The sequence below is a fragment of the Quercus suber genome, unplaced genomic scaffold, assembly GCF_002906115.3.
Source record: "Quercus suber isolate HL8 unplaced genomic scaffold, Cork oak 2.0 scaffold_377, whole genome shotgun sequence".
NCBI classification, from domain to species: domain Eukaryota; kingdom Viridiplantae; phylum Streptophyta; class Magnoliopsida; order Fagales; family Fagaceae; genus Quercus; species Quercus suber.
The window spans coordinates 252,532-268,871 of NW_027069829.1; the positions used below are offsets into that span (position 1 = coordinate 252,532).

At 33.3% G+C, this 16,340-nt stretch overlaps 1 protein-coding gene across 1 annotated transcript in view; it reads left to right on the plus strand.

Annotated features, from left to right (window-relative positions):
* Nucleotides 1-11,779: 11,779 nt before the first annotated feature.
* The window catches only part of LOC112006351 (GDSL esterase/lipase WDL1), a 14,701-nt gene continuing 10,140 nt past the window's right edge, over nt 11,780-16,340 (plus strand). The window contains 5 exon segments of the mRNA XM_024038632.2: nt 11,780-12,076; nt 12,691-12,768; nt 13,282-13,422; nt 13,745-13,821; nt 13,942-14,088. Coding sequence (XP_023894400.2) covers nt 11,960-12,076; nt 12,691-12,768; nt 13,282-13,422; nt 13,745-13,821; nt 13,942-14,088 — 560 coding nt within the window. The 5' untranslated portion in view covers nt 11,780-11,959.

The following is a 16,340-nucleotide window of genomic DNA, read 5'->3' on the forward strand; positions in this document are numbered from 1 at the left end:
TAGAGATAGAGGATAATACACATTTCTATGCCTAGGCTAAGAGCTTGCACCGGTGAGAGGTCTAATCTTAGTTTTAGGCTTTTAGCCCATTGTGAGATGAGAGCTTTTGTTTTTATATAAATTATCAATGTTTGAGTTTGAGTTTAAATTGGACTTATTAGAGAGATAGAGTTTCACACCTTGTTAAGTTTTAATTAAAAAAATAATTTAAAAAAAAATGATAATGATGAGTTTGAGTTTAAGTTGGAATTGTTAGAGAGATAGAGTTTCACTCCTTGTTAAGTTTGGACTAAAAAAAAATAATTATATTTAAATAAAATGATAATTTTATTTAAATATTGTGCTGAAGTGGAAAATTATGAGAACTTTAGAGGCTTCGGTTATATAATAATAATAATAATAATAATAATAATAATAATAACTTCAAATTAATAAACATCCATATTTCAAGTTAAGAGGAATTGAAGTATAAACAAAATAATAATAATAATAACAACTATAAATAAGTATCCATAAGGCATGTAATTATGTTTTGTGTTGAAGATTTACATGAGTTTGGACTGGACTAGGTATGGGTTGGATTAATGATTTTAGAGGGGAGGGGGTCAAGCTACTTGGAAGAGAGTTCTAAATATATATATATATATATATATAATATATACACTTTTTTTTTTTTTCATAAGGCCAAGGGGGTCCAGGACTCCGGGTCCCATTGGGCCCTTCCTTGGTCTGTCCCGCTAAATACAAAATAAAAATCTAATTTTTTTTTTTTTGAGAAACAAAAAATAGAGGTCTTTATGGTCATATTACACCCCCGGGCAGTGAGCCAGTGGCCTCGTAAAAATCTAATTAATGTCTTTTTAAGATGACAAACAATAATCATGGAATAAAAACTATAAGGCTTCGTTTGGTTTGGGGGTGAAAAATTGGAGAAATAGAAAATGGGAAGGAGATAGAAAAGTAGGGAAGTATGTATAAAAGATTTTAGTTTTGCTTGTTTATGCTTGATTGGAGAGTAGAAAAGTTGAGGGATAGAAAATTTTTTTGCTTGGTTAAGAAGAAAAATTAGAGGATAAAAATTAGATTCTGTATAAATTTATTCTTATATCCCTTTTACTTCACTTTTTTTAATAAATATTTTATAAAAGAAAAAAATTAATGTTGGAAGAAAAAAAACATTAACTTTTTTGCTTGTTTCGCATAAGTTTGCTTGCATGTGTTGTAACTTGTAAGTTGGTTTTATTGTTTTAAATTGTGGTCTGACCAACCTTGACGAATTTGTTAAGGATCCATGATCAACCCCTAAAATTTTGGACTAAAACTTGGTTGTTGTTGCTTTTATTGTTGTGTGATATCTCAAATTTACTTTGGCGATACTTGTATCCTTTTCCAGAACTAGGAACAAGTCTTCACTGGAAGTCATTGCCAACTCAATTTGAACAAGTTTTTGTACCCAAATTTCGAGAGTTTTTTTTTTTTTTTAATGAGAATACCATACCAAGAATTTCTGAGGCTAGCTTCCTTAGACAGACGAAATGGGAATAGGTCCTAACATATAGTATTGATTTGATTGTTTTTTCCATACCAAATATCTGGTTGCAATTTGAAACTTTAAGATTGATATTGCTAAAATTAAAGAATAAATTGATTGCAATCGTGTTCTTTCTTTCCTATGTGTTTGTATTTTTTTTTCCTTTGTGCTTCTATTTCTTGCTACATATATCAAAGGATAATGTTATTTGCATACCTCCTANCAGGGTCGTCTTGAAGGTGTTCAGATGATCTTGAGGGTCCTTCAGCCCGTCGAAGGACTCGAGCTGAGGTAACCGAAATTTCGACGGCACTGGGCAGTCGAGAACCGCTATTGTGAATGGTGAATCCGTCGCCCGGACCATCTGATCCACACTCCGCTCTGTTTTTTCTTTGATGGCGTTTCTTAGTTCGTCCATCTCCTTCCTCATCTCCCTAAGAATATCTGAATTTTGCTCGACGAGAGTGTTAGGCCTTCGATGGTCACTTCTTCTGTTGCTATCCCCCTCATCTTCCTGATTTCCCTTCGAACGATTGTCCTCTTGCTGAAGCCGTAACCTCAATTCTTGGTTTTGCTTAGTTAGTTCTTCGACGGTGGCTGCAAGGGCTTGAACTTGCTGAGCTAGGGTTGCAGCGTCTTGATTAGACTCCATCTTGAAAAGAACAAGGATAGGGAACCACTGTTTTAGGTCTGAACACGAAAATAATGTCGTTCCCCACAGACGGCGCCAAACTGATGAAGTGTGACTTCGTCAGCCAATGAATGCAATCAGAGACGAACTGAAACCTCGTGAATGATCTTTCCTGATGGATGGTCACCGGTGTGGTGCCTGCCACAACGTCTCCGATGCTAAAGTCAGTGTCAAGAATTATATGAGAGCAAAACAAACACACAGCATCAATGTAAAAGAAATGTTCATACCTCTCCCGTGGGGGATGTGAAGGATTTATATATGTTGTTGTAGATTTTAGCCGTTTGGTGATTTATGGTGCTTTAACTTCTCTCTGCATAACGCCTGCTGGCATTATTAAGTGGCTTTAAGTTGGTCCCAACGGTCTATTCGTCTGGATGTGTAACCGCCCCTTATCATTTACTGATGGTAATGATGGAGGGGATACCCTCGTCAATGACGTGTGTTCTCGTCACTATCAATCTTCCTCGTCATCGGCCTTACCTCTTGCAGGATCTATTTCGTCAATCCCATCAGGTAGTCTGGATCTATACGTGCGCCGGCGTGTGAAAAGGGGAAGTATGTGATGTTCTTGAGCTCTAAAAGAATGTGATTTTTGGAAGCTTTACAAGACGGGAGTAACTAGGGAGCATCCAAGTCGAGGCTGCCTATCATCAATATACCGAAAATAGCTTTTACCATTTATTGGTGGAGGACAAATACACTGATCACGGTTTGAGCAAAAACTATAGTTGCCGCAATATGTAGGGTAACCACAGTTTTCACCTTCAATATATCGTGTAAGAACATCATTCTCATACCCTTGACTCCAATCCTCATTATACACTCTCAAGTGTCCATCGGACTCTAATCTCACGTACTTCATTGAGGATGGTGTTGAAAATATTTCTAATTTCTCACGATAGCGGAAGAGAGCTAAGCTTTGATTAAGAAGTTGAACATAAAAGTTGTCGCCAATAATACCTGGTAGATAATGAGAAGAGTAGTAGGGTAGTGGAGGGTTAGAATTGATATAAGCAACCATCCCTTCTTCTCTGGTGAGAGAGAGCGAAAACAATCCTCCTTTGCTAGTGAGCTGCTGTCCTGGCACCAACTTTTGCCCAAGAACCAGCGTGTCTGTTGGTGATCAAAAGACTGCCAAATTGTAGCATTATTTTCATCCAAGAGCATGAGGTTGCACGTGTCAGTTAAGAGGAGGCCAGCCACAGATTTGTTGCCGATGTTTGTGGACCAAGCTATAGTTCCATCAGCATCTTGTAATACTAAACCTCTTTTTGAAGTGAGCTTCAAAGTTGCATTTTTTCTAACCGGATTGTTTGGGTTGGCAGACCATGGTACTTCTGCACCAAATGATGTCAATCCAAGCTTAAAAGGGAAAAGGGCAAAGAGAGAGCTGTTGCACGTTTGATTACAGAAGAAGCCACAACCACAAGCAGATCCATAGTCTGTATCGGAGAAGTATCTACTGGCAAGTATGATTCCCGCATAGGATGTGTTATTATAATTGCCAGCAGGATATCTATTGGTCCATAAAGTAGGAGAGTTTTCAAAATCGCCATACTCATCGTTGGTCCATGAAATAGGAGAGTTTACAGGCAGATAATTGTTTGCTGGCTCAAGCTGGGCAGTCACCAAGATGGGAAAAGGAGTTAGAAAAAAGCTAAGTAAAGAAAAAGACCATAGCAGGCCCAGCTTACACCCATTATCTGGAACATGTATATGGTGGTAGAAGAAAGAAAGGCAAAATGGACACTGGACAAGGAAAGAGGGATGGAATGACTAGCATAGTTAGTAACAATTCCTTCTGGCATAAAAAAAAATTAAAAATTTATGATCATCTTCTGCAACGACTTGACGCAACGACTAATGTAACTTCATCGATCCTCCCCTAGTTGACTGGTTGACTTACAAGTCCGTGCCGTGTTTAGAGGTTCTCTATGTCACGCACACACGATACATGCACAACATTTTTGTGATTAATTCCTTGAAAAAAAAGACACAATTTTTTCTGATTAATCCGAATTGCTGCATCCAATATTATTACTATTGGGTTTTCCTTCTTCTTTTTTCTTTTTCTTTTTCGAATTCGATTTTGATACAATCTTATGTACTAGAGCTGAGAAAGTAAGCAATTTATTAGACAAGGAGTTGCGGTGTCTATTTTTAGTCCTGCTGTAATTATTTTTTCTTAGACGAGGAGAGATTTCCTTGTTTGTTCTCTTAATGATTTTGTATTTGTATTTATTTATTTATTAAACTTTTAATGATTTTGTGGTTTATATATATATATATATATATATATATATACTGGAGAGTATACTAGAGAGTCTATTGAACTTGTGTACATTCGTAGCGGGAAATTTCATAGGGGAGATGCATATACCAAGGAGGAGAAGACATCTTTTATGAAAAAATCTTGTTCTGTTTGTTTTACATTATGTTTGTTTTCTTGTTTTTCTTTATGGTGCTTTGAGTTACTTTTAGTATCTATTCTTTGTTTCTCTCATCGCATCATGTTTATGTGTTGGACATGCTTTCATCCTTATATTATTGTTTTTTTTTTGCTTGCATGTTCGGAAGATTATTTGCTTTGTTATGTGATCATTGTAGTCATTTCCATATGACTGTCATGTGTTTGATCAAGTTGCTCATATGTTTCACACAATGGCGACTCCAGGAATTTTGTCCAGGGTGTTCCTATTCTACTTTGAAAAAATTTCGAGTCATTTCGGTCTATTTCGAGTGTTTTGAGAAATACCGGCCGAAATTTAAGATTTGGCTCGCATGAAATTTGTGCTTAAAAAAAAAATTTCTTAAAACCAAAACAAATTTGTATTCTATACACCGAAAAACCTCAAAAGGAAAAAAAAAAAATGAAAAGAAAAGAAATTAACAAAGTTACCTATACAATAAACTATAAGTTCATTTGAAATATTAATAAAATTATTAATTATTGTTGTTTAGTTGTTTCATTAATTTGTTTGTCTTTTATAAACTATAATTTGTTATATTGTTGTTTCATTAATTATAAAATTATTAATTGTTGTTTAGCCTAACATAATTTAATTTGTTTATCTTTTATAATGTATTGATTAATTAAATTATTAATTATTGTTTATTAGTTGTTTCATTATTTTTCTTTACTCACTATTAGCACACACCCCATGTGCATTATCCACTGCCTGCCTCTCATGCCTTTACTTCCCACCCGGTCCCATGCCCTATTCACCCCTCCCCCCACTCAACAGACAAGCCCCAATCACAAGAGTCAATCAGAAATTCACAATCACCAATCACAATAGACAAAACACTAAAAGACAAAAAAGAGAATCGGCCAATCACAAATATTAATAAAGTTACAATAAAGCTAAGCAATTACAAATTTTTTTTTTTTTTTTTTGCTACAAGCAATTACAATTCAATAAAGTTAAGCAAGCCCGTATCAATAAAATAAAATAAAGCTAAGTAATTTCACCAAAAGAGAGAGAGAGAGAGAGAGAGAGAGAGAGAGAGAATTAGCCAATCAGATTAAGTCTTTAGTCTTAAAGAGAGAGAGACTCTCATTTCACTTTCATACTTTCAATCTTCAGATAAAAGAGAGAAAGAGACAGAGAGAAGTAATTGAGTAGAGAGAAAACCCATTAGAGAAAAAGAAAGAGTCAAAGAGAAGAAAAGTGTAAAGTAAAGATGAAATACCTTAAGGTTGAGGGAGCAAGGAGGCTGAGGCTGAGGCTAAGGGGCGGCGCCATTAGGCTGGGCAGCACATTGAAGCGACTGGTGAGGAAGGAATCTCCGATCCGATCTGTGCTATTCCGATCTCCGATCTGATATATATATATAATAATTTAAATTTTTTATTTGTTTACCCTTAAAAAAAATAGGAACACCCTCAATCAAAATCATAGGAACACCCTCAAATAAATTAAAAAAAATTATTGTTCTACTTTCAAGAAAAAAAAAACCAAAAAAAAATTAACTAAAATCTGAAAAAAAAAAAAAAAGTAAGAGCAAGCGCCGCCAAAGCCCACAATTCCTAAAAAAAAAAAAAAAATGACAACAAGCCCAATAGACAAGATGGTAGCAAACCCACGGGCCATGGATCTCTCAAAAAAAAAAAAAAAACACAAAACCCAACCTAAAGATAGATGGTAGTAAACCTAGCCCACAGATGGTAGCAAAAACTGAAATTAGAAACCAACAGATGACCAAACGCTAATAGATGTTGAAAGAAAGAAAGAAACCTAACCTAGAGAGAGAGAGAGAGAAAAAAAAAAAAAACCCTAACCCAACGGATGGAGAAGGAGATCGCCGCCACTAAATGGACAACAACAACCAACGGATGGAAAAGGTGATCACCAGATCTGGCTCAAAACTNTTAGCGTTAAGAACGACCCAGTGTAGGTAATCCAAACCCACAATACAAGTAAGTTGTGAGTCCAAGTGAGGCCCAGCCCAGCGGGTTTCAATTTCGAGTGCGCACAATTCATTTTTACAAAATACTCACATCAGTCTATCTATTCTACATATTTATTTAATAAAATATTCATTTTTTTTACATTTTTTTATTATTTTCTCACTCACTACCCCTTTCTCTCACAGACCCAACACTACAAAAAAAATACTAAAATATTAAATGCATGAACTACAGTAATCATGCATATATACACGGTTATTGTAGCACTTGAGCATTTATGCACAATTTTACACCTACTGATGTGGGTTTTTTTTTGTCAAAATGTGTATATTTCAACACTTTTTCTATTTTACACTTACTTATGCAAGTGCTCTTATGGTTGACTTTGCCTTGGTCCCTTGTATGCCCTGTGTAAGTCAAATAAAAATAACATAAAATTAGGAATTAGTAGACGTATAGCATATTTTGATTGGTGGAAAATGGGTTGAACAGATAACATTGGACAAATGATATTGGTTGTCGTTGCAGTAGCTGCAGTCAAGTTAAGCAGTCAAACAGGATCATTAACATTTTTATTTTTTGCCCGAAAGAATTGTTTAGCTATGCTAGTCATTCCATCACTCTTTCTTTGTCCAGGGTCCATTTTGCCTTTCTTTTCTTCTACCACCATATACATGTTCCAGATAATGGGTGTAAGCTGGGCTTGCTATAGTCTTTTCCTTTACCTTGCTTTTTTTTTTCTTACTCCTTTCCCATCTTAGTGACTGCCCTGCCAGCTTATGGTTATCTGCCTGTAAACTCTCCTATTTCATGCGACAAACAAAGAGCCTACTGGTGATTTTGTAAACTCTCCTACTTTATGGACTGACAGAGAACCTACTGGCAATTTTAACAAACCCTATGCGGGAATCATACTTGCCAGTAGATATATACTTCTCCTATACAGACTATGGATCTGCTTGTGGATGTGGTTTCTTTTGTAATCAAACATGCAATTTAACAGCTCTCTCTTTGCTCTTTTCCGAATTTATTTGTAAGCAGCAACAATTCGATATTAACAGACGGTTCAAATGTAGTATGGTCTGCTTAATCCAAACAATCCAGTTAGATATAGTGCGACTTTGAAACTCACTTCAGAAAGAGGTTTAGTATACAAGATGCTGATGGAACTATAGCTTGGTCCACAAACATCGGCAACAAATCTGTGGCTGGCCTACACTTAACTGACACATGCAACCTCATGCTCTTGGATGAAAACAATACTACAATTTGGCAGTTTTTGATTATCCAACAGACACGCTGGTTCTTGTGCAAAAGTGGGTGGCAGGGCAGCAACCCACTAGTCAAGGAGAATTTTTTTCCAAACGCGGTGTGGAAAAGCTGGGCTTTTGTAGGTCCACCAGTCAACGCTGCGCGTGTACTGAAGTTGATTTTATGAGTCAACAAGTAAACGGAGCGCGTGAAAAAAAAGTAATGCGGAGTGATTTGCGGACTAACTGTGTTTATTAGGCCAAAATGAGCCTTTGCCACTCTCGATCAAAAGATATAACAAAATACTCATGTTTTGAAACTATTTAGTAAAATATTTCTATTCTGAAACTCGATTTTTAGAAAATCGAGTTTCAATTTAAAACTCGATTTGATGAAAATCAAGTTATTTGGAAAAATTCACATGAAACTCGAGTTCCAAAATTTTATTTTTTATTATTATTTATTTTTTAGTTTGATTGCCTTTAACTTGATTTTCTAAAAATAGAGTTTCAATGTAAAACTCGATTTTTAGAAAATCGAGTTTCAAAACAGAAGTATTTTGCTAGATAGTTTCAGAACAAGGGTATTTTACTATATCTTTTGGGCGAAATGGGCAAAAACCCATTTTTGCCGTGTTTATTAAAAGCAATTAAATCATGTTTTTAAAGTTGAGGGTCTAAACAATGTTTTGCACTATTTGAGCTTTTAATTGGTATCAAATAGTGTAAAATACTATAACTTGTTTAGCGCCCCAATTTTAAAAACATGGCTTAATTGATTTTACTCTAAGTTATCTAATTGTGAAACAAGAGTAAATGATACATAATAACTGGAACTACTTTCTAAGCCATAACCAGAAGCAAGCAACAACAAATATAAAGTTTAAAGAGTAAAGATAACACTGAGACATGTTATCGAGGAGGAAACCTAAGAAATCAATGAAAAAACTCTCCGCAACCCTCCAAGTCGAAATGATCCACTAGTGAATAAGTTGAAGTATAAGGATATCCAAAAAACCCTCCAAGCCTAATCGACCCAAAGTACTTAAACCCTCCAATCTCCAACTACTAACTAACTTCTAGAAGTCTTATCTTCACTAGCTTCCTAGATCTCGCAATATCGCCCAATTGCATCCGTCAAGACTCACCGGTTTATTTTGGCAAATCTCTAATGCTTTCCAAGCTCCAAATCACTCTCTACACTCTGAATATGTGTGAGTTGTGCTTGAGTACAAATTTCCTCTCAAGATATAACAATGAGAGAGGGGAGAAGAAGAGATTACAAAGGAATTCTCACTTAAGGATGAGTAGTTCTCTCTAAAATGGTGGATGTTGTAGAAACCTCTCTAGAGTTTTATTCTCAATAGCTTCCTTATAATTTTGTGGGTAATGAGAGTATGTATAGTATGAGCAAAAGGTATAAGAGTTACACTTAAAATCCCAGATATCAATGCATTTCGCGAGTTATCTCGCGAGTTGGCCAAGTTGCGAGATAAGTCGCGAAACTCACTAACTCTTTAGCTTCCGGCATGTGCTCATGTGACCTTCAACTGTCTTGATCAGATTTTCACCAACTTAATACTAAACTAATTACAATAAAATCCCATAAAATATAAGGAAATAAATTAATGCAATTACAACACCTTTTGTCATGGAATAAAGCAAACATAAATGTTATGTGAAAAACAATAACTTAACAATCTCTCCCTTTGGCTATTCAATGACAAAAACATCCTATAACATGCTCTAGACTTAAATGTGAGTTTGGGAACAATAGAAAAACTCACTCACATCTAAATCTAAAACCTGTGACAATCTTGGAATAAAATACTTGTATTCTGAAACACTTGCACAAAACATATTAGACCCTTAAGGTAAAGCAAGTAATAAAGGACAAGTATAAAGTAACAAGTAAAATGCGATCAAGTAAACATGATGTGAAACCAGTGGCGACGCCATGTTGAGGGCAGGGTGTTCCCAGGAACAGCCTGACCCAAAAATAAAAATATATATATATATATATATATAATAATTTAAATTTTTTTTTATTTGTTTACCCTTAAAAAAAAATAGGAGCACCCTCAAGCAAAATCAAAATCAAGAACACCCTCAAATAAATTAAAAAAAATGATATGTTCTACTTTCAAGAAAAAAAAAACCAAAAAAAAATTTTAAACTAAAATCTGAAAAAAAAAAAAAAAAAAAAAGTAATAGAGCAAGCCCACTGCCCAAAGCCCAACATCAATCCTAAACAACAGATGGTAAAGAAAACCAATCTAAAGAAAAAAAACAACATATGGCAAGCCCAACAGATGGTAGCAAACCCACGGGCCATGGATTCTCAAAAAAAAAAAAAAAAACACCAAAACCCAACCTAAAGATAGATGGTAGTAAACCTAGCCCACAGATGGTAGCAAAAACTGAAATTAGAAACGGAGAAACAAAGCTCATCGCCTTTGCCTCAAACTCGAGCAATAGAGCTCATCACCATCGGTCATCGCCAGTATATATATATATATTTTTTTTTTCCAGGTCAAAGTGTTCCTGAAAACACCCTGAACTGAACGTGGTGCCGCCACCAGATATATTGCTCTTTTTGGATAAGTATCACGAATATGACGCACAAGAGTACGTGACCCCAGCCAAGTCCCTTTTTTTAGCTAAAATTAAAGCATATGGTAGAGCACTTATTTGTGACATAAAAGCATGTTTAAGGGGGCCATGCTAGATTGATCAAGATTCTTTACATTTATCTCGAAATGGAGATGATTCACTTTATGATTTAAACTTAGTTTTTATAAATTTCAAAATGTAGAGGTTTGGGTCAGTTTTCGTTTTAATCGAGAGTAGCGGAATAGCATCAGATGATAGTAGTAAAAGTTCGTTGATAGAGTGACCAGCAACAGATGTTGCAAGGTGGTCGCGCAGTGAACAGCAACAGCCACGATGCTGACGAATATGAGAGATAGTGGGTTTCATTCGACGTAGCCCATGATGCTTGCAATTGCTTGAGGGAGAGAAGAGTTTGCGTGGGTTTGAAATCTAGTAATTTGAGTTGGTTGAAAAGTGAAAACCACCCGTTCAAAAATTTGACTCATAAATTTCAAATCATGAATAAGAAAATCTGCATCAAAGTTCTAAATTTTTTAGCTTTTAAATATTTAAAAAGCTATTTTATTTATTTTAACATCCCATTCTAGAATACACCTAATATAATTCTTTTTTACCATTTTATTAAAATATTCTTTTTTATTTATTTTTTAATTCTTTTATATTAAAATCTGCATCTCTTTCTCTGTCTCTTTTCTCCCAAGCAAAAACAAAAACAACAAATAATCCCACCGCTCACTACTCATGGCCACTGTCAGCCACCACCACTGCCATCCACAAGCCACCCCCACATCACAACCACCATTCCATCACTGTTAGAGATGATAGTTTACTGTAATTAAGTGTCAAATTTTTTAGCATTCGAGAGTTTTGATGTAGTGTGTTTTTTGTGTGTTGGTTGTTATTAATAACATTCATGATGTGAATGCTCTAAGTTTAGAGATACCCAACAAATGGAAAAACATTTTACATCACTCTTGTTTTTAGTTGTAGTGCTTCTTGGGCTCCTTCAATTGTGAAAAACTCCTGTCATCGAATAAGAAATCTAGGTTTTGAATTTCACATAAATTAAAAACTAATTGATATTTTAACATAATGAAATCAGAGTAATTATAATGAAGCGGATACCATAAAATCTATAAAAAAAATAAATAAATAAAAGAAAAAAGAAAAAGTAACCAGTTTGTTTTATTAAATTTTTTTTTTTTAAATGTCATAAAATTGGTATAATATTTTATTAATTTTATTTTGAGATTGACATCTCACTGTTGTGTAACAAATTTTTTTTTTTTTAATAACACTGTTGTGTAACAAATTTTATTTTATTTTTTTGAGAAACCGTTGTGTAACAATTTGTTATGTCCCGAAACAACAAAAAAAAATTTCAAATCGCAATGAGACCTCAGGTTTCCCTTATCCGGTTATCCCCTATGCGTGTATCTGACAGAAAGAGGTAAACAGAGATGGTTGGGCCAATGACAATGAGACCTTAGTTTGTTCTATTTGGTTCATCCATAGTTCAACTCAGTTACAGCAACGAAGGATGGGGTGCTATTCTTGCTGACAAATTTGCTCGTAAGGTACTTCTTCAACTTCTTTCCTTCTTCTTCATCTTCCTTCTTATTTTTTTTTTCCTTCAGTTTCTGGGTCAATGTAGTTATGTTTAATGTGAAAAATAAGTACACTTTCTACTTTTTTGCAACTTGGTGAGGTGATTAATCAGTATTCTTCTCATTTTGTTGGTGGGGGGATCGACAAACTTTTACTTGCTAAAATGGGATCCACAAATAGCAAAACTTAATGTCAAAGAGACACCATGTTAGCTTAGATATGCTGTAATCAAGGAATAGTACTATAAACCAGAATTATTGTGTTTAGCCAAAGCCTTTTAGCTCGTGGTATCTCGGGGTGTTTGTATAATACCTTTGGCAAAGTTCTTAACATTGAATCTGGTTCTTAGAGATAAGACTGCAAATTTTCTATTAGATAGCTTATCAAAGTAAAAGAAAGAGTTACTGAAAATTTTACTTTTATTCGATAAGAAGATATTCAAATCAGGATGAAATTATTTAACTATAAATGACCAGATTTTTCAACAAAATAAGGTTCTTGACATTTTCTAGTCCAATAAATGTTGTGTAATTGCTTCTATGTTTTACTGGCATAACTGATTTCAATCTGCAATTGAGTATAGGCAGATATTTTGTTGCGAGGATACAATGGTTGGACTTCGAGGCATGCTCTACAGGTTTTGGATCAAGTTTTTCCAAAGGTATTGTTTAATTTTACTGTTGAATTTTAAGCATACTTTAATTTATAGTTTTATATGCTCATAAAAATTACACGTGCTGGGACTGAAATGTTGTTATAATTTATAAATATTACTGTTTTTGGAAATATTTTGCAATCTATTACTGTTTCTGAAATATGTAAAGATCTACCACTAATTGAAAATTCGAGTTTGTGGGCTCGAGTTACATGAACTTGAGTCTTATGGAAACATTGTGAAATTTTTTTATGGAACTCAAGTTCCATAAAAAATAGCACAGCAAATTTAAAGACTATTTTTTCAAAGAACTCAAGTTTTTAGAATTCGAATTATGTGACAAACTCAAGTTTCAAAAATGTGATAGAATGTCAAATATTTCGCAAACAGTGATAAATTCATACATATTTTTTCAAACAATAGTATATGGCCATTTTGGACATTGTCTATTAGCATATATTTACATTTCCTCCTTATAGGTGTGTACATTAATGCTTATCTTCTATAATTCCATTTAAGGATGCTGCTGTACAACCTTCCTTGGTGATAGTCTACTTTGGTGGTAATGACTCAATGCGACCCCACCCATCTGGCTTAAGCCCTCATGTACCACTTCCTGAATATGATGAAAACATGAGGACTATTGCAATCCATCTGAAGGTAATCTTTCATGCCACAGTAACACTTTATTGTTATTTGAATGTGTATAAGTAGCTGATCCATTTTGAAAAATAAGACTTCTTTTCTTTTCTTTCTTAAAAAGTATATGTTTCCCACTGATTGTCAATCAATTCTGTTAGTTGTGTGGTAGCCTGCACAACTCAGAATCACCATATATAAACTACTATAATTTCTGGTGACATTTATTTGGTACGGTTCGCATTAACCACTACTCTCAAGCAGTGCCTGAAGCAAACATGATTTGCACTACCTGATTATGTAATTTGGTGCATATTCTAACAAGGGTCTCTTTGATTTCCAGAGCCTTTCAGAGAAGACTCGCATTGTCTTTCTTGGTGCTCTTCCTGTCAACGAGGCAAAAATTCGCAAAGTATATAGGTGTTTATAGCAACAATCTTGTAATTGTTTGTCATTGTTTCCTAGAGTATTTCTTAATTCTAACATCACATTCTAAACTGGAATCAGTCAGTTTCTAATGGAATATATTTACTGGAATAGTGATGACGTAGCTGAGCTGCGAACAAATGAGTCTTGCCAAATATATTCTGAAGCTTGTTTAAATCTGTGTCGTGAGATGGACATTAAGGCTATTGATCTTTGGACCGCAATTCAGAAAAAGGATGGTTGGGCAACTGATTGCTTCACGTAAGTTTGCTTACATGTGCTGTGGCCTGTAGGAATTTTTTTTTTTTTTTTTTTTTTTTTTTGAACCTAAACGCCACGGCGTGTGTACAATGTCATTCAACGACGTGCCGTTCACTATTCCTCTGGAAAATCTCTTTTATATGTATATTGTTCTTTTTTTTCGTCAACGGAAAATCTTATCAAAATATAACTTTTTTTTTTTTTGAGAAATTGGTTTCTACTAAAATTTTCTAAAAAAACAACTCTATTTTATTTTTAAAGATTCTACTAAACATAAAAGAATGAGATAAATTTTAAAAAAATACTACCAAATATAAGAAAATGAAATAGTTTTTCAAAAAATACTTTTTTAAAAATAACTAATTTTTTTCTTTTTTTTTTAGATTAATATTTTATGTAAAATAAATTATTTTCCAAAAAAAAAATTATAACATTATTTTATTTTCATATATTTAGTAGAAACCTTAAAATAAAAAAAAACTATCTATTAGCTTTTTTAAATTATTTCATTTCACGTGAGATAAAATTGTTTTTTTAAAATAAAAATTAATAAAAGTTAAGAAATAGTTTTTTTTTTAACTATTTTTTTAAAGTACCAAATATAAGAAAACAAAGAAAACTATATTCATATAAAATTTTTCACTAAAACAAATAGAACATCAATATCAAATCAAACGGAGCATATATATATATATATATATATATATATATATAATTTGAAGGTAAAAGTAAATTGATATTTATTAAAGAGATCTATAGACTTGTAGCTCGTGATGTTTATAGCTAAGAGTTGAGACCAGTTTGTTAGACTGACCAAACCTGACAGTTCGACTCGATCAACTAGAAACCATCGCAAAGGCCGGTTTTTTGGGTTATGGTTCAGCCCATATACATTTTTTTTTTTAATTGTTGAAATCAGTTAGCACCAGGATTCAAACCTTGCTTCTCTAGGCTGATATATATGCATTTCCAATTTTCCATGCATGTTAACCATTAGGCTAAGCTATGGATAATTATTATATATACACACAACTAATGAATTAAATTTACTAAAAAAAATTAAACAACACATTATAGTTCGACATTGGTTAAACCCTAATCCGACTTTTAAACATGTCCCTCTTACGAATCTTTGAACAGTTTGGGTTTCAAAATCATGGTTGAGACCTCACATCAGAATTCTTGAATTAAAAAAAAATTAAGGATAAATATGTATTTGGTCATTATTCTTTATACTATATTTCAATTTGATCATTAACCTTTCAATTGTGGCAATTTGGTCCATAACATTTCAGTATTGTGTCAATTTAGTCTCTACTGCTATCTCTTGGATGAAAATTGTTGATGTGGCTGATAGCCAAAATAAAAAATTAGTTTCCATTAATGTGGTAATAAACTAATTTTTTTATTTTAGTCATTTACCACGTCAACAATTTCTATCCAAGAAATAACGGCAAAGATAAATTGACACAACATTGAAATGATAGAGACCAAATTGACACAATTAAAAAGTTAGAGACCAAATTGAAATATAGTGTCAAGAATAGGGACTAAATATGTAATTTTCCCAAAAATTAATAATATTGTTAGGGATAATTACATTCCTCTCTTTTAGGGTTAATGAAATGACACTCCACCTGAAATTTAAAGAGAAAAAACACTTTCTCCTTTTTTACCAAACTTTATTAATTTAATATTAAAAATGTTGTGTACTAACCTGCTTTTTGCTTAAGAGTAGGTTTCCAAAATTATATTATTTTATAATTAAAATTAATTGTTTTAAACTATTAAATAAAGTGTATTTTAAAATATTAGTTTGAATCTTTCTTTTTTCCTTTTTTCAATAGGTTATGAAGAGGTTTGTCATTGCAAGTGTTTTGGTACATGATATATTTTATATATTTTTTTCTCTTTCTAAATTAATCATTTATTTTTTTACTAACCATGATTAAACTTATAAAAAGATTCTTATAAAAATTTAGAATATTTCATTACTAATATAAACATAATGGGATTCTAAAAATATATATAAATAAATTGGGGGTGTTAATTTCTTCAAACCTTAAAGGAGGAGTGTTTTTTCCCTTCAAGTTTTAAGTGGAGTGTCATTTCCTTAAATCTTAAGGGATGGAAATATAATAATCTCATATTGCTATTATCTTATTGGTTGATAGAGCCAACCGTATTAATCTGATTGGGAAGCCTAATTTACTACATCTAGAATAGAATATTGATTTTTTTTTTTTTTTTTT